The sequence below is a fragment of the Schistocerca piceifrons genome, chromosome 11 (assembly GCF_021461385.2).
Source record: "Schistocerca piceifrons isolate TAMUIC-IGC-003096 chromosome 11, iqSchPice1.1, whole genome shotgun sequence".
NCBI lineage: Eukaryota > Metazoa > Arthropoda > Insecta > Orthoptera > Acrididae > Schistocerca > Schistocerca piceifrons.
In genome coordinates this window covers 169864261-169883389 of record NC_060148.1, presented here as the reverse complement: position 1 = coordinate 169883389, position 19129 = coordinate 169864261, and the positions used below count along the sequence as shown (strand labels likewise).

General features: G+C 38.3%; 1 protein-coding gene across 1 annotated transcript; it reads right to left on the bottom strand.

The window, feature by feature from the left end:
- Nucleotides 1–14212: 14212 nt before the first annotated feature.
- LOC124719870 lies at nucleotides 14213–17750 on the bottom strand. The gene is made up of 4 exons (XM_047245052.1): nucleotides 17617–17750; nucleotides 14850–14960; nucleotides 14716–14769; nucleotides 14213–14530 (listed from the first exon to the last, which is right to left on the bottom strand). The coding sequence occupies exons 2-4, from the start codon at nucleotides 14916–14918 to the stop codon at nucleotides 14213–14215; spliced, it is 441 nt and encodes a 146-aa protein (XP_047101008.1). The 5' UTR covers nucleotides 14919–14960; nucleotides 17617–17750.
- Nucleotides 17751–19129: the final 1379 nt, after the last annotated feature.

The following is a 19129-nucleotide window of genomic DNA, read 5'->3' as shown; positions in this document are numbered from 1 at the left end:
GCTGTTGAAAGCAAATCAATAAAATTATTAGGATTCCACATTGACTCAAAATTAAACTGGGAGGAACACATTAGCCATATCTGCAAGAGAATAGCAAGAGTGTGTTATCTCATCTGGAGACTGACAGATATAGTCACTGATGAGTATCTAAAGGTGGTATATTTTGGCCTCTTTCAGTCACACATTTCCTACGGCATATTGTTATGGGGACATTCTTGCTTTGTCAGTGAAATTCTGAAAATTCAAAAAAAAGTAATTAGAATAATAAGCAAAGCTAAGCCCAAGGAACACTGCCATCCCCTCTTTATCAAGCACATGATATTAACTGTGGTGAATCTATACATCTACACAGCCCTGCTTTATGTCAAAAGCAACTTAAATGAGTTCGAGACCAGAGAGAACATACATCCCCACAACACCAGAGGCAAACTGGACTTTGACATACCAAGACACAGACTCACAAAGACTGCAAACTCACACAAAATAATGAGTTTAAAACTCTTCAATAAACTTCCAGCATCTGCTCGGTCACTGACCAATAATATTTTCAAACGTAAGGTTTATGACTGGCTTCTCAAACACCCATTTTATAAGATAACAGAATATTTTGAAATAAGCATTGACATTAGTATATAAGAATATTCCTAAAAGAAAAGGAATTAAATTGTAAAAACTTTACTGTAAAGTTGTTGTTAATTGTATATTTAATGTTCAGACCTATTCCGCTGTAAGTGGTCAATGGTGAATAAACTGAATACTGAATTGCAAATCTAAGTAAATTTCATTATATTTAATGTTAACACACTAATAGTGCTATATGATGAACTATACAGAAAAATTAAGCTAACTAAATTGTGTACTCCAAATCTGGAATCTCACATTAGTTACCACAGAATCTACAAAGATACTTGGCAGCCCGTTGGAATTTTAAGTTCAGTTCGGGCAGATAGGTTAGAAAATTTAAAAAGGGAAATTGATAGGTTAAAGTTAGATGTAGTGGGAATTAGTGAAGTTCAGTGGCAGGAGGAAAAAGACTTTTGGTCAGGTGAATACAGAGTTATAAATACAAAATCAAGTAGGCGTAATGCAGGAGTAGGTTTAATAATGAATAAAAATATAGGACTGCGGGTAAGCTACTACAAACAGCATAGTGAATGCATTATTGTGGCCAAAATAGACATGAGGCCCATGCCTACTACATTAGTACAAGTTTATATGCCAACTAGCTCTGCAGATGATTAAGAAATTGATTAAATGTATGAAGAGATAAAAGAAATTATTGAGGTAGTGAAAAGAGATGAAAATTTAATACCCATGGGTGACTGGAATTTGAGAGTAGGAAAAGGCAGAGAAGGAAACATAGATAAGGCCTTCCCTCCACACAGTGTCGAAGGCGGCAGTTAGATCAACAAATGCCACAGATGTTTTCTGCATCGTTTGGTATCCTGACTCTATGAAGGATGTGAGAGACAATACTTGGTCGCGGCAGCTAAGCCCTGGTCTGAAGCCTGCCTGATCAACTGGAACGTTCTCTAAGATAGCGCTACTTATTCTGTTATATATTAGCCTTTCAAAAAGCTTGTAGCAGCAGCTGAGTAGGGAAATGGGGCGATAGTTTTCTACCCTGTTGCTGGGTTTGCCAGGTTTCAGAACAGATATTATCTTCACCTTTTTAAACTCTGATGGAAGTTGACCAGTCAGCAGGATGTCAGTGAAGAGTTCTGCCAGACATTTCTTAGCTTTTCCTCCCATATGGATCAGGAATTCTGGGTAGATACCATCGAATCCAGGTGCCTTAAGAGGTCTGTGGTCCTTCAGTCCAGAGTCAATGTCTGAAACTGTGAAGGGATGGGTATACTCAGATGAGGGAGATGCCTTCTTTTTCAGGTCAGGAAGCTGTCGTCTGATACGTCTTGTATGTTTCTTGTCAGGAGGTACTCTTGAGGTAATAATGATGTGGGAAGCAATTTGGTCTGGTGTTACTACAGAAATTTTTCTGCATGCTGGTGCACTTCCTCCCAGTTCTTCAGAAGACTCCATGCTTTCCTGCTCGAGTGGGTTAAGTCCATATTTTCGACTGTTTCTACACATTTCTGCCTCCGAGACATGTCCAAGCTGGACAATAGTTCCATAGCTATCTCTGGTTCAACACTTTGGGGGGGTGGAGGGGGGGGGAGTGGGGGGAGGGGGGGCTGGTTAGTGTTTAACGTCCCGTCGACAACGAGGTCATTAGAGACGGTGCGCAAGCTCGGGTTAGGGAAGGATTGGGAAGGAAATCGGCCGTGCCCTTTCAAAGGAACCATCCCGGCATTTGCCTGAAACGATTTAGGGAAATCACGGAAAACCTAAATCAGGATGGCCGGAGATGGGATTGAACCATCGTCCTCCCGAATGTGAGTCCAGTGTGCTAACCACTGCGCCACCTCGCTCGGTAGGTTCACCATTTTGCTGGAAGTGTTGGTACAGTGTTTCACTTTCGTCATTCCATCCTGGAAGATATTCTTTTCGGTATCCTCTTGGCATACAATTTTTAGCTGTTGCTGTTACTGCACCAATGGAGTATTGATAGTTATTATGTGATGGAGGTATCCATCGAATGGTCTTATCCAATTCCGTTGAAAACTTCATCCAGTCAGCTTTCTGGAAATTCCATTGATCATGCGGAGTTGATCGTATGACAGGAACAGTGCAGCCAATTTGTATTATTACAGGTCTGTGTTGGCTGTGGTGTTGATGGGAAAGCCAGTTTCGTTGCAGCTAACAAAGCATAAGTCAGGATTTGAATCCTTGTCCCAAGCAGCTGACCTAAAAGTGCCTTGATCTTTGGCATCAAACACTAGATGAAGATTATTCTCTTCGATCCATTCTGCAAGCATGCTCCCATTTTCATCATTTTGAGAGTACTTCCAGAGTTCATGGTGACTATTGAAGTCTCCTATGTAAATAGCAGGATGTTCTGCTGTGTGTAGGACAAAATCAGGCCATGTTGTTTTGGGTGGTTTGTAAAGATTTGTAATAGTAATGCCATGCAATTGTATGACAACTGTATGTATATCTGCCTCCACACTTACAGAAATCAGTGAAGCTTCGTTTATATTGTTACGGACATACGTAGCAATTCCATACACCTCGTGGTAAGTTACACCAAGTGCAGAATATCCAGGAATTCAACTTCAGCTTCGGAATATTTCTTCGCTGGAAACATGAGTTTCTTGAATGGTAACGACATCGATATAGTTGCCCAGCAAAAATTTTGACAGGTAGTCACACTTTGCCCTGCTAATGCTTTCGATATTCAGTTGAAGGAGTCTGATAGTTGGTCTAATGTTTTTTGTTGATGGGCTATGAAAAGAACTGTTTCTGCTATTTAGTTGATATGTCATTGCCAGGAGATCCTATGGATAGTCTGGCTGCCTGTAATCACTGTTGCTCAATTAGCACCACCCAGGAGGCTCGTGTAGGGTATTTTAAGGTTAAACCTACGGATGTGAGCAACACTACCTCCCATTTCCGTACTATCCTCAAAACATACTTCCAGAATGCCATACTCAGTTCACATACATAAGCATCACTTTGCCACATAAATGATACCATATGGGCATCCGTCAGCAAAAGACTACAAAACATCCCTGCATGTTCTCAGCTCTGTCAGTCACATGACTACTATCCCAGTCAAAACTCCATCTGCAGCCAACTGCATTTGCTCACAAATCATCGTTTATATTTAGCATTTAAATCATATTCATTAAAATTATTTGTCACAAAATTTAAAATTTCTTCAGTTCATAATTGTCATAAAATATACTTTCTTTTTAGATCACATCCTTGGAATCTACATAAACTAATCAAAAGTCTTATTATTTTTACAGCTTCCAGTTCAACATTGTGTTATTCAAATGTTATTTTTTGTTTTCAATATTGATTGCTAACTTCTCATTCAAAAGACAATTAAATCTTATGTGCATTAAAGTAGAAATGTTTGATTGTGGATGTCTTGTCTTGAGAGTTATTTTGTCTAAATGACTTTCCTCTGCAAAATTTTCCCCAGTACATAGCCACAGCTATGATATGTATTATCATGCAACACTGACCCCTGTTATGTTATAGCCTGAGCGGTTACAAGTGGAACATGTTACTCTGCAACCATTAAGCCACATTTGCAATATTTCAGAATGCTACACAAAAATAGCAGGACCATTACTATTTTCGTGTAAGAAAAGCCACAAAGCATGAACGTTTAAATTTTTCATGTTCACTGACTCCCAGAGCATTCTGCATCTCAATATGTGCATATTATTCTGGTTAACCTTACTTGAATATGAAGAGCTTCTTCATCAATGAAACTCAATTGGAGTAAAAGTCTGTTGACAGTGCTCATTGAGAATGTGGAAGACAGAAACAAATTTCCTTTTATCACCAATGTGAAGAATGTGCATGAACTCTAGTGGGTATGGATGGCAAATGATAGCAAATTTCTAGCAACAAATTTCTTGTGAAATATGCCCCATTACTCTTTCATGAATATTGGACATGTATTCCTAGGCATTTTATTTAATGTGTATCAGTTGTTTGGAGGAACTCATTCCTGCTTGCACTAAACACCATACTCATATTGATGGCAACAAAGAGAATGTCCCAGAAAATAGTACAGCATCATATTTGTTCCAAGTATATTAAGTTTAACACTATCAGTACCAGCCCACTACTTATAAATGTGTGAAGAATACAGGTAATTTTGTCTGTGTTAAAAAATTAATGCCTTGGAAGATATCAGACATATAAATACAAAATTAACTCTATTTTAAGCCCATTTTGTGTTCTGTAATATTTGACTATGAACAAAATTTTGTCTAGTATAACATGGACAAAATATATTAAGTATATGACATTGTTTACAGAAAATAAAGAGGCATCCATTCATATAGGTAGAGTAAATGAATTCATATATTCATAATGATGACTGCTGAATATTGTATTTAAATACAATAGCATGTCCTACATGGATTTATAATGTATTTTCACAAGAATATGTTCAGGTCCAGAAAATATGGCAGCCAATTGAGGCCCATGGCAGTGATCTCTGGTTACCCCAGAGCCAGAGAGCGGTCCCCAAAGTGCTCCTCCAGGACATCAAACTCTTTTCTGCTTTGATGGGGTCGAGTTCTATCATGCACTAACCACATCCTGTCAAAATGAGTGTCACTTTGGATAACAGTGATGAAATCATCTTCCAAAACCTTCACATACCATTCCGTAGTCACTGTGCTATCGAGGAATATCACACCAATTATTCTGTGACTGGACATTGCACACCACACAGTCACCCATTGAGGGTGAAGAGAGATATTGATCCCAAAATGAGGATTCTCAGTCCCCCAAATGCACCAACTTCACTCACTGATGAACCTGTCCAAATGAAAGCGGGCACAATTGCTAAACCAAACAACAAGGTGCTTACTAATTCTCATCATGCCTTGCAGCCAACTGTTCAGTTCAGAAGTTATGAAGGTTTTATTTCATTTAGTTGAATGAGTGTCACCCTGCACAAATCCAGTGCTTACTCCTGTCTTGGTCACAAGATCTTCTAGAATGATACAATGAACTTTTGGACCATAGCTTACACTTACTCAGTGCCATTCCCTTCATCTTCACTATTTGCCATAATGTGGTTCTGCCCTGTGATTTTTGGCCATTTTTGAAGCAGTTGTGCCACACTTTTATCCGATAGTTGCTCGTGGCACTGTCATCGGAAACATATTTGTGCTTCTGATTGGTTCTTACTTGGCTGTTGCCAAGTTTTTGGGAAAACTTGATGTAGTATTGCTGCTTATTTTTTGGTGTCTTAAAACTTATAAAAATCATAATCAGATGCACACCTGTGACACACCCTGTCACTGGCAGTTTGCATGCAACTGATCTTATACTAGCAGAGAGGAAAATCCACAGCTGCAGAAAGGTGTTCCCCACATCTTTACTCAACAGAAACTTGCAGGCAGTTATGTTCTCATCCTGTCTTTTACTTTAAGTCACTGAATGACTGATGAAGTTATGTTTGAGAATTGTTATACACATCCTTATAACATAAGATGCTCTCTTTCTCCTGTAGTAACTGACATCACTGTAGTCACTGGTTTTCTGTACACAGTTAATCAGGTACATGTCCCTTCATAGTCCATGATGGTATTGCTTGGAATCTCCCAAAAGACTGCACATTCAATTACCTCTACTGTCTGGTTTATATGGTGACTGTTTATGTTGAATTTGGATTAAGTGAACACTTAGTAAAATCTCATTGCAGGCCAAAGATTTAGGTACTTAATCTGTTACATAAAATCTTAGGATGCCAACCAATACTTCTGCTTGCATTATGTCTGTGGTATGTCCAAATAATTTCCAAGGCTTGATTAGCTTGTCAAGAAATAAGTACTTTGTCTCTTTACATTATGCAAGGAAATTGACTGTAGCTTGAATTAAAGATCTGCCCAAACTTTTTTTTTTGTATTTCAGTGGTGAAACAGCTGTTTACAGCTCAGTAAATCAACACTGAACACACTGGATTTGTCAAAACCATTCTGTTGGCTTCTGTGTTAGAAATGTAACAATTAACTTCAAGTTTCAAAATTGCATAACTATGCTGAATTTAAAGGTTCATTGATTTTGTTATGATCTTCCAACCCACTGGTTAAGCCTAAATTTAACTATCTAGTTGCAGAAACGCTGTACATCCCTTGTCATGGGAAATAACTGACTGATTACATTGGTCAGTATTAAAACTGAAATGTCAAAATGATTCCATCATTACATCATGTATAATTTCCAGGTACTGTCCACATTTTTACACCATTTCTAAGAAATGAGCACCAGTCTGCTATGCAAAAACATATCAGAATCACAAATATAAACTCTTTGTGGACAAATTTTGGGGAAAATTTGCAGCTTATGTGGGACAGCATTACACGAAAATTAAAATAGTGTACATTTACATAATTAGGCATCCAATCTGCACCCTAAATTTAAGGGAGGAAAGAGATATCAGCTTTAATTTGTTTTATTTACAGAAAATTGTTCTAACAAGGCTCTATTCTTAATCACTAGTGGAAGAATCATTGTCACCATCTTCCCATAGAGCATAGTTCTCAGTTCCATCTCGTTAATATGTGATAAATTTTAAGAATCTTTTCCATCAGTGCTTGTGGAATGTGGAGTCCCATGCACGTTTCAGCCCAAACTTGACCAACATTGCACAGGTTCTCCAAATGTATTGGAATAGCATCTCAGCATTGGACAAGGTGTGAATAGAAAACTGGATTGAAGGAGTCGGGCTAAGATAGTTTGTGCAGGTCTCCAAAGACACTGTGCAAGGATGGTGTAGTGGTAGTGCATCTGCATAGTGAAGCAGTGACGAGAACTGGGCTCAAATCTTGGCCTCTCTACAAATTTTCATTTGCCACTTCAGTCTGTGTGCATGCATCGTAGATGTTTGAGACTTTGAAAGGTCAAGGTACCATTAGTGTATTTTGATAATGACAGCTGATGACAAATCATTAGAATACAAAGACACTGATATTCACATTTATCGAGACACATAAAAATCGTTAGTACGTTTGGCTGAGAGTTAAAGTAAACTCTTCTTCCACATTCAATATTTTTGGCAATTACCAAATGTTCCTTACAAAAGTTAGTAAAATCGATTGCATAGGGAATTTGATTAATCAACAAGAAATTGTTTCTCAACTTACCATAACTGCCAGAGAGTTAGGCAAGTTTCTCTCAAACTGAAGTTTCTGGAGCTCATGTGATTATCAGTGTTAAGGAGAACAGAATGTCGACCCTGGTTGTGGTAAGTTACATGGATCAGTAGCAACTGTAGAAGAATCATTAAGTATGTACAACTGTTTTGTCCAAAAACCTCCCCAGAGGATAGAAAGTCTTTCACAGAACTGAGTCTGAGATGGCACAGCATTACTGTGAAGCTCGTGGCATCGTGTATTAGCTCAGCACAGTAATGTTAACTGTGGCTGCTCTTCCAGTTGTGAATTATTCTAGGCATACTTTGGCCAAACTATACTGGTACTTCAAAGTTCTGTTGAAGCCTCTTAATAAATTAACATTGTTCTGTGACCCAGCAGAATTATATTGGCTCTCTCATCCACAAAGTGTTACTGCCCTAGGTCTCCATGCTGGAGGCATACTTACTGCCACCCTGTGTCACTTGCAGCTAGTTGGCATCTACAGGCTGTTCAGAAATTAAGTGCGAGGAGAACTGTAGGAATTGTTAAGTGTTGAGCTGCACTCACATTGTCCACAAGAAAAGGTGGTTAACAGTCACATAAGTTTAGAATTGCAAGGTAACAACAAAGTCAAATCTGAACACACTGGAGCCTATACTGTTCACCTGTGCAGACATCCTCGATAGCCAGGACCACCTTAGAAAAGTGGCTGATAAGTTGGCGGTGAAAGTAGGCTATTGTCAATGGACTCATTTCCATGAAACAAAAAGGCAGTGGTACAGCTACTGTCATTTTGTTTCTCATATTTTAATGGTACTCACTATAACACAATTCTACTATTACAGGTAAGAATTTTGTGCAGACATACTTGATTTACCTTGTACTTACATTTAAACCTGTAAGTAGCTGAAAAGTAAATTAATGTGTAAGCATTGTTGATATCAGGGGAAAATGGATTGTTCCTCTACTTGGATTTTTACATTGAATTAGTGCTTGTTTCTATTTGTATGAATTGTGTAGACAATTTAGTGTTATGCTAAGAACATGACCGTTTTAATTTTCTCCCAAAGTAAGATTTACACAACAGTAAACATTGGATTATATATGCTGTTTGCAGTGAGTTGGGGGAAGAAAATTTTGTATCTTGTCCACTCATCGCAGTAATGTTACCCAAAACGTGTGATGAAGCAGCATCAACTGTTGACTTCTGGATGCTGAGTATGATGTATATTAAGGGTGGTAGGACGTCAAATAGGCCGACTTTGGCCTGAGAGTCAACATAGGACATTTTAATTTCCAATGTCTATAATGTTACAAATAAATTAATAAAACTTTGTCAGCAACACCAGGAAGGATTCAGGATTCACACACATTGCAGTGGAAGCTCAAAAACATAACAAAATAATTTATTTCTAAAAACAAAGATGATGAGAGTTACCAAACAAAAGCGCTGGCAGGTCGATAGACACACAAACAAACACAAACATACACACAAAATTCTAGCTTTCGCAACCAATGGTTGCTTTGTCAGGAAAGAGGGAAGGAGGGGGAAAGACGAAAGGATGTGGGTTTTAAGGGAGAGGGTAAGGAGTCATTCCAATCCCGGGAGCGGAAAGACTTACCTTAGGGGGAAAAAAGGACGGGTATACACTTGCACACACACACATATCCATCCGCACATACACAGACACAAGCAGACATTTGTAAAGGCAAAGAGTTTGGGCAGAGATGTCAGTCGAGGCGGAAGTAAAGAGGCAAAGATGTTGTTGAAAGACAGGTGAGGTATGAGCGGCAGCAACTTGAAATTAGCGGAGGTTGAGGCCTGGTGGATAACGAGAAGAGAGGGTATACTGAAGGGCAAGTTCCCATCTCCAGACAGGTTGGTGTTAGTGGGAAGTATCCAGATAACCCGGACGGTGTAACACTGTGCCAAGATGTGCTGGCCGTGCACCAAGGCATGTTTAGCCACAGGGTGATCCTCATTACCAACAAACACTGTCTGCCTGTGTCCATTCATGCAAATGGACAGTTTGTTGCTGGTCATTCCCACATAGAAAGCTTCACAGTGTAGGCAGGTCATTTGGTAAATCACATGGGTGCTTTCACATGTGGCTCTTCCTTTGATCGTGTACACCTTCCAGGTTACAGGACTGGAGTAGGTGGTCGTGGGAGGGTGCACGGGCCAGGTTTTACACTGGGGGCAGTTACAAGGATAGGAGCCAGAGGGTAGGGAAGGTGGTTTGGGAATTTCATAGGGATGAACTAAGAGGTTATGAAGGTTAGGTGGACGGTGGAAAGACACTCTTGGTGGAGTGGGGAGGATTTCATGAAGGATGGATCTCATTTCAGGGCAGGATTTGAGGAAGTCGTATCCCTGCTGGAGAGCCACATTCAGAGTCTGATCCAGTCCCGGAAAGTATCCTGTCACAACTGAGGCACTTTTGTGGTTCTTCTGTGGGAGGTTCTGGGTTTCAGGGGATGAGGAAGTGGCTCTGGTTATTTGCTTCTGTACCAGGTCGGGAGGGTAGTTGCGGGATGCGAAAGCAGCTTTCAGGTTGTTGGTGTAATGGTTCAAGGATTCTGGACTGGAACAGATTCATTTGCCACGAAGGCCTAGGCTGTAGGGAAGGGACCGTTTGATGTGGAATGGGTGGCAGCTGTCATAATGGAGGTACTGTTGCTTGTTGGTGGGTTTGATGTGGACGGACGTGTGAAGCTGGCCATTGGACAGATGGAGGTCAACGTCAAGGAAAGTGGCATGGGATTTGGAGTAAGACCAGGTGAATCTGATGGAACCAAAGGAGTTGAGGTTGGAGAGGAAATTCTGGAGTTCTTCTTCACTGTGAGTCCAGATCATGAAGATGTCATCAATTAATCTGTACCAAACTTTGGGTTGTCAGGCCTGGCTAACTAAGAAGGCTTCCTCTAAACAACCCATGAATAGTTGTTGAGTGTCGTATCTCAGTTCTAAAGGTATATCTAATTTATTTGTGGACATGCATTTATATCATATGCACCGTATTCTGTGAATTTATGATCTGCATTTAACCGTGTGCAACTACATACTTGTTTCAATGTTCTGAAAACACAGCAATGGATAGGAATCTGCTAGAAATTGCTACAGCAATGATAGCAATCGCTGCACTGGAAGTGGAAAAGAAGGACAGAAGAGGCAGAAAAAGAGGTTGTTGGGCTCGACATTGGCTGCAGAGACGTGAAGAAGGGAGGGGTATATACAACATGCGATGAACAAAATGGAACCAGAGGACCCCAATGAATTCTGCAATTTTGTAGGCATGGACAAGTCATGTTATGACAAATTGTTGTCGTTCATCAGTGATAACATTTGTCACAAAGACACCGTCATGAAGGAATCAACTTCTCCTCGTCGAAGGTAGGATTGTATGTACTGCAATATACCATATTGTTAGGATTACAATTTTTGTGGGTGTACTGTCTGTATTTACTTTATGGTGATTTCTTCAACAATGCTGCAAGTGGGTTGTCATTTAGAGTCTGAGAATACCAACAAAGTTTCGTTCATTGGTAGGGTACAATCAGTGGCACTGTAAACATAACTGGAAAAGTGTATTTGAATGCATACCAGTTGCACATATTAACTTTTACTAAGACCAAATGGAATGTTTATGTGCCCTTCCACTACATCATTAAGCTGCTGAAGAGCACTTTTATGCTAAATTATTTACGGTTTACACAGAAAAATCACAGTAATCTAGCACTGTTAGTATTATTTTTGGCCACTTATTTGTAATTCAAATGCATTATATCCTGTAGCAGTTATGTTTTCCAGATTTCACCGTATTCAGGCAACTTTGCACATTGATGTATACAGCAGGATTTTGAGTGGTAATTTAGATTGCATTTGTTCTTTTAATATTTGATTACTCCTAACTGCAGTATCGTTATATAATTTGTATATATATCACTATTCATTCTGCAACCATCAATGTAAATAAGTCTTCTGGATAACCTTGTAACAGCTCAATTTGGCTTTTGAAAAGGCTTTTACTGAAGATGCAATAATCTCATAAATTGTTGTAAGACTAACTAAAAATCTAATAGGCATTTTTTGTGATCTTGTATAGGCCTTTGAATGTGTAGATTATAAAATTCTGCTAGGGAAAGTAATATGGTATGGGAGTAGTGGTCTCCCCCACATACTGACAGTCATATATTAACACTGGAAAATGGAGGCTACTAAATAAAATGGGAATAAGAATAAATTGACAGTGGGAAAATATTAATATGCTGTTCTGCTAAGTTTAGTGCTTAGCTGACACCTGTTCCTGGTCTACATAAACAATTTATAAGAAACATGTGACTTCAAAATCTCTAATGTCTGCTGATGGTGCTACTGTACTGATAAAATGTCTAAACATATCAATACTAGAGTCAACCAGCAGAATAATAAAGGCCTACAGCTGGTTCACAGCCACTACCTTTAACCTTAATATGAAATTACAAACATATCAAAATGACTTAACAGGTACCAGAAGTAGTGATTAATAGGGAATTCAGTTTATAAGACTCCAAATGTTAAGTTTGTGGGCATTAGATGGATAATTAACTGAGATGTTACAAGCATGGTGGATACGTAACCATTTTACAAACTGTGCAGTAACAGCATATTAGGAAATTGCTAATTTAACATCTTGCTGAAGTTTCAAAGACCTAGGGATTCTTACATGCCAATAATAATAACGCCAAATAGTATTTAGTTTGAACTCAGTAATTCACAGCCACAATACTAAAGGTAACAGAGAGGAGTTTTACATTCTAATGTAGTAGCATCTAACAAGTTACCAGTGGACATCAAGCAGGAGACTGAAAATTTGATATATTTAAATATAAAGGAAATGAGTGTTTCTTTAGCCACTCTAAGATACTTGAATACTGGGAGCCCAGAATGTGATTTCTGCATAACAGTAATGTTAGTATTAGGGTGCAACCTTACTTTGCCTGTATATAGACAGCTTATACTGGTTTGTGTGAGGTATTATACAGCAGCAGCTGAGCAATGAAGCAGTTGTCTTTCTCAAAAAAGGTGTTTTATTGTAACATACTTATATAATCTACAAATAATTACCATAACTGAGTAGATTGATGCTAGTCATCATTTTGTTGCTAGTATAGAATATAGAAGCAGCCAGCATATATTGCTTCTGCCTCTTGTACATGTCTTGAGTCATTCAGTATTGGATCTATTGAACTTGATGTGTGAATGAATAAAAATTTTTTTACAGGCTTGCTGTTACTCTCAGGTTCTTGGCAACAGGGGAAAGTTACAAGAGTTTGTCATTCTTGCACAGAATATTTGTGCCGAGTATTTCACATATTATCATGCAAGTATGCACAGCAATTCGAGATGTACTGAAAGATAAATATTTGAAGGTAAGTGTGTTCTTTAAAGCTATAGTTGAAGTATCGTCCCACCAAAACCAATATCCTCCATCATTACTGTGAAAACAATGTCATCAATATCTCACTGCTGTCACCATTCTGTAGGCTCCAACAACAGAAAGAGAGTGGCAGCTGACTGATGACATGTTTGATGAACTGTGGCAGTTCCCAAATTGCTTAGGTATGCTACTTAATCAAGGAATTTACATTTTGTGTAGTTTATTATAACTGTCTCCAAATAAAATCTACTTAGACAAAATTGACAAATCATCTCTGTTGTTTTATTGACAGGTGCAATGGATGGGAAACATGTTGCGATTGCTGAACCAAGATCAGCTGACTCACTTTATTATTATTACAAAAAATTTAATAGCATTGTATTACTAGCAATTGTTGATGCTAAGTATTGGTTTTCTCTGATTGACATTGGGTGCAATGGGCGAGTAAGCGATGGAGGAGTCTTTCAGCAATGTAAAATAAGCTCTGCACTAAGGGAAAATTGGTTGCAAGTTCCACAAGAAAAAGTGCTAAAAAACAGCAACATATCTCTTCCACATGTTGTTGTGGCAGATGACGCTTTCAGACTCCAGTCATACAGCATGAAGCCCTATAAAGACTATAAAAATGAAACTCACAAAAATGTTTTCAATTACAGATTATCAAGGGCAAGACGAGTTGTTGAAAATGCCTTTGGTATTCTGAGCAACCTTTTCTGAATATTACTGACAACTATTAAACTTGCTGTAGACAAAGTGGAATTAATTACGGAAACACTTTGCATTTTACATATTTTTTTAGATTGATGAAACAGACAGCACATATATGTCAACCAGAGACGTGGAAAACACGGAGTCTTGTACGATGGAGGAAGGGTCATGGCGTGCTGGTGCTCTGTGGGGTAGCGTACACCAGCAGAACTGCGAGGCAAGCAAAGGAAGTCTGTGAATACTGTGAATATTTTAATACGAGTGTTTCTGTCCCTTGGCAATGGAGTCAATTAAAAACTTCAATTTTTGAATGGTAATGTATTTTCAAAGTAATAAATACTAAATGCATACAATTCAACAATTATCATCCATTATTTGAGCTTCCATGATAAATTTCAGTATCTTATGTTTTGTATCTCTCACAGTCATTGGATTTCTTATTCTGGACAACTCTTCAACAATGAAGTGTCCCAAAGCATCATGTGGAGATGGGTCTAATGCCTTTTTGGTTAATTTTGAGTTTAAGTTCTCCAGTACTGTATTTAGTAAGGGATTACTATCACTCTTTCTCATCTTCCGAACTTTTGGTGTAGTGGAATATGCACCAGAAACCACTGGAGTACTAGGCACCTCAAATTCAGCACTGTCGTTAACTACCACCACATCCATATTCTGTAATGAAAAATGGCATTAGTGTTCAAGAGGACTGTTTAAGTTTGTTTAATTTCATTAATGGCTACTGTTATCAATAAAAGTAACGCTGGGAGGTTAAGATTTAATCTCTGTTATTTGCAAATGGAATGAACTTATTTGTGTAGGAGGTTATGAACATTACCTCAAGCGAGTCTTTTACTTACATCAATTGTGATATCTGGGCGTTCACTATTTGATGTATATGGTGGTCTATCGATCTAAGGGAAAAAAATGTTTCAGTATATCAATTATTACTTACTGTACAATAAAAAGGAAAAACGTTATTGACCTGACTTACATTACTACTCTCATCATAAAAAATTATGATCTCAGTCCTGTTGATTTCTATCACTGAGTTGTCAGGCATCTTCCTAGTCCTCGGGATTTCTGTACCAGAGTTGTGAGGCACCTGTAAAATTCCCTCATTTTAGTTGTGTATTAGACCTCAGGTTGCTTTGAGCATGGCTGCAGAGAGGACAAACCAGTAACTATATGACCCAATGTTGTATATAATATTTTATCAACATATAACTGAAATTGTTCCATGCAGATCTAATAATGTGACATTTAATGAAACATGACTGATGACTTACAAGGAGGCTAATCAACTGAACTGACTACATAAATACTAAAGAGTTTTATTCTGCTGTTTTTTCATTAAACATTTAATTGTAGCAAACTGGAATTCATTTCTACATTAAATGGATCACAAGGCCACATATATCAAAAGAGAATTTCCAAATTGATGAGCCTTATTGATAACACATTTGATCACTGTGTATTGACAATATCATATATCATTATCCATCCGAACAACCGCATTTATCACAAATGTTACCCAAAATTTTACTGAAATCAAGTCTTCATGCCATGAACAATTACTCAACATACTTGTGCTCTAGTTTTCTACTATCCACAGTGAGTGATGTTAAGCTGCTATCTGGTCTGGTTACACATTAATGAAGGTCTCACTAAACAAAACTCATCAAGAATAAGCTGTTTTTGTAAGCAGTCAACATGAATATTATACTGCCTAGTCCACTGAGAACTGTGAGCTAAGTGACAATGACATTGATGTTGGTGGCACTGAGTTATCCAAAACTGCTAACATTGGAGAAGACCCTGTGGATTCCCTGTCAGATTATAAGTGGGCTTTGCAGCTGAGAGACACCCCCATACTATTTAACCATAACATACCAGAATACTCTCCTTCCATCGCCACCAACCCAACAGAGAACTGCCTAGTTGCTGGAGGAAAGCCCAGGGTACATTGTGTAGGTACTATCCCATGGAGTAAAATACATTATCAGACAAATTGTTTTATTCACTTTAATCCCACCACACTACCAAAGAAATGTAACACTCAGGGGGTACATTGAACACCCATATAGTGACTCCTATTCCTGGTAATGTTGTGGCCCACAAGTCTTCACACTTGTTGGTTATGGTCGAGGTATTACATTAACATGTTGCAGGTTAAAAAGAAAGTCACATGTGGTGCATACCACACATTTTGTTTGCATTCACAAATGTCAGCTCCCCAAACTTTCAATGAAACTGACACCACATAATCTAAACCAGACCTCGGGCTATGTTACACATCAGTATGCCAACACAACCAAGAAATCGTGTAAATGGGGAGTGGGGGGTGGAGGGGAAGAAGGGAGATGAGGGGAATTAGCACTAAAACACTAACCCTTTGTCACCAATATTTCTCTGTTTCTAAAAGTAATGCTAAGTATGAGTACAATGCCAGTAGAGAAATCTCTGGACAGTAATGTAGTGGAATTGCAAAGTAAACTAAATCTAGAGTATATCCAGGATCTAGGCTGGGAAGGAGGAAGGATAGCAACTGATAAGAACCTACGGCCACAATGAGAGTAGTGTCCACAAAACATGTAAATACCACAAAGGCTTCACTACAGGCTTGCTATGAATCATGCATTAATGTAGGTTCTAAATAAATAAAGAAGACCTGCTGAAGGAATGAACAATGATGATCACATAAATAGCTCAACAACTGAAGTAAAGGTGATGTGGAATATTGAGTTTGTTAATGGTAAGTTAAGTAGTGGCTGTCATGTCTTAAGAACTGAAAAATCTTGTACCACAGTCTAAACAGTTATGAGCACTTAGCATGTTACACTCAGTTGTGCCTAAATTAAAATTTCATATTCTGAGGAAACTCTCCAGTAAGGTGAATACCTTTAAATACAGAATAAAACCTCCAGAATGAATGGAATTAAATAAGGAAATTAAATTTGTTTTCACAGCACTTGACATACTTTCTCTGCCAAGCATTTCTATTTGCCAAACATTTCAACTCTTTAACATATATTTAACTGGTAAAGAAGCTGATCATTAAAGTAACACCATGCTCAGCATAAACCACCACACAAGAAAACACTTGTTTACAGTGCCAGTGCAGATTACACTGCTAAACTCACTGAGAAATCTACCTGTGATATAAACTACATTAAAAAAACACACACAGTCCACTCAGTCCATAAACATATGCACTTTTATTGCACAGTGTTCAATTTTCTATTCCTGTATGGTTCATTTAAATGTACAAGCTGAGCATGAATTGTAAAGTTAGATGAAAAATACATGTTTCATTCATGAAGCATTTTAAGAAATTAATTCTGCAAAAAGTAGTGTACAAGTTCAGTGAATCTGGCAAGATATATCTGCAGCAGTTACTGCTGTTATAGATGCAATGGACAAATGCACATACTAAATAGAGCTAATGTTCTATAACTGCCAGCTATGCTACATTCACTGAATGCCTCTGGAGTTACTGCTTCAAGTAATATAATCAGTTACTCAGTAAAAGTTAACTACATTTTCCTTTACTGATAATACATGCAATTTCAGCTCTCTCTTCTTCCTACATTTAATAGCTCATCTCAAAACTATGCTCAATATTTTATTTAAAATTCACTAAAATCTTTTTCTTCATTTCAGGGCAGCACCAACAGCATTAACAAACTTAACATTGTCAATAGAAAGCACTGTTACAAACTGCTGTACATGAGAATAAAAAGTTAACTAAAAATACTTACAACACTGTTCGGAATGTTACACCGGCTTTCGCGTGGTGTAATGAAGTCTTTCAGGAAATGTAAAACATCAAACTACCAAACTCTTGGCCTGTATACAGCACTGGATGAGCCACTGCTCTCGCTCTGGCCTGTTTTATTCAGTTCAGCACCATAGTGAGACCACAAAGTTGAGAATTTGGCCTTGCAGTCATCAGCGGTAATGCCTTGCAAGACCTCGGCCACTTTTGTTGCTACATGTTCCAAATACTCTTTCCTTGCATTCTAGAAAAAATACAAGATTTGTCGATAATACTTCTCTACACGTTTATGTATCTACTTGCACCTATAAGTAGTATAAAGATACAAGGACCACAAAGAACGTTACAGACGTTACAAGTTTACCTTGTTGGGGTACAGTGAATGTTCTGCATCTATTAGAACGTTTTTGCCCTGATATGCAGAAATCATGGCAATGATGAAATTCTTTGTCCATTCCATTTTTAAAAAATAACACGAAATTATAAAATACAAATAATTTATATTCATATATACTGTGACAATACCAAAATATGAGCAACATTTATTAACAATCGATGATGGATACTCACTATGAGAATTGTGCTCAAAAATGTTCTGTCTGTCTTTTGCTGTAAATCCACAACTGTAAACAAATATGGCACGCCTATTCCTTCTGTGCATGCGCAGTATTCCGCATTCTCCGAATTTTAGAACTCCGCACTCGGCATAGAAAATATTAGATACAGGCTCCCAGGTAGGCGTTTGATACAGTTCCGCACTGTCGCCTGATAAACAGAGTAAGAGTCTACAGAATATCAGAACAGCTGTGTGGCTGTAATGAAGAGATTTAGCAAACAGAACACAGCATGTTGTTCTCAATGGAGAGACGTCTACAGACATCTAAGTAATCTCTGGCATGCCACAGGGGAGTGTTATGGGCTCATTGCTTTTCACAATACATATAAATGACCTAGTAGATAGTGTCAGAAGTTCCATGTGGCTTTTCGCAGATGATGCTGTAGTATACAGAGAAGTTGCAGCATTAGAAAATTGCAGCGGAATGCAGGAAGATCTGCAGCAGAAAGGCACTTGGTGCAGGGAGTGGAAACTGACCCTTAACATAGAGAAATGTAATCTATTGTGAATACATAGAAAGAAGGATCCTTTATTGTATGATTATAAGATAGCGGAACAAACACTGGTAGCAGTTACTTCTGTAAAATATCTGGGAGTATGCGTACAGAACAATTTGAAGTGGAATGATCATATTATTTGGTAAGTGTGATAGCGTTACGGAGATGTTTAGCAAACTCGAGTGGCAGACTCTGCAAGAGAGGTGTTCTGCATCACAGTGTAGCTTGCTGTCCAGGTTTCGAGAGGGTGCATTTCTGGATGAGGTATCGAATATATTGCTTCCCCCTACTTATACCTCCCGAGGAGATCACGAATGTAAAATTAGAGAGATTCGAGTGCACACAGAGGTTTTCTGGCAGTCGTTCTTCCTGCGAACCATACA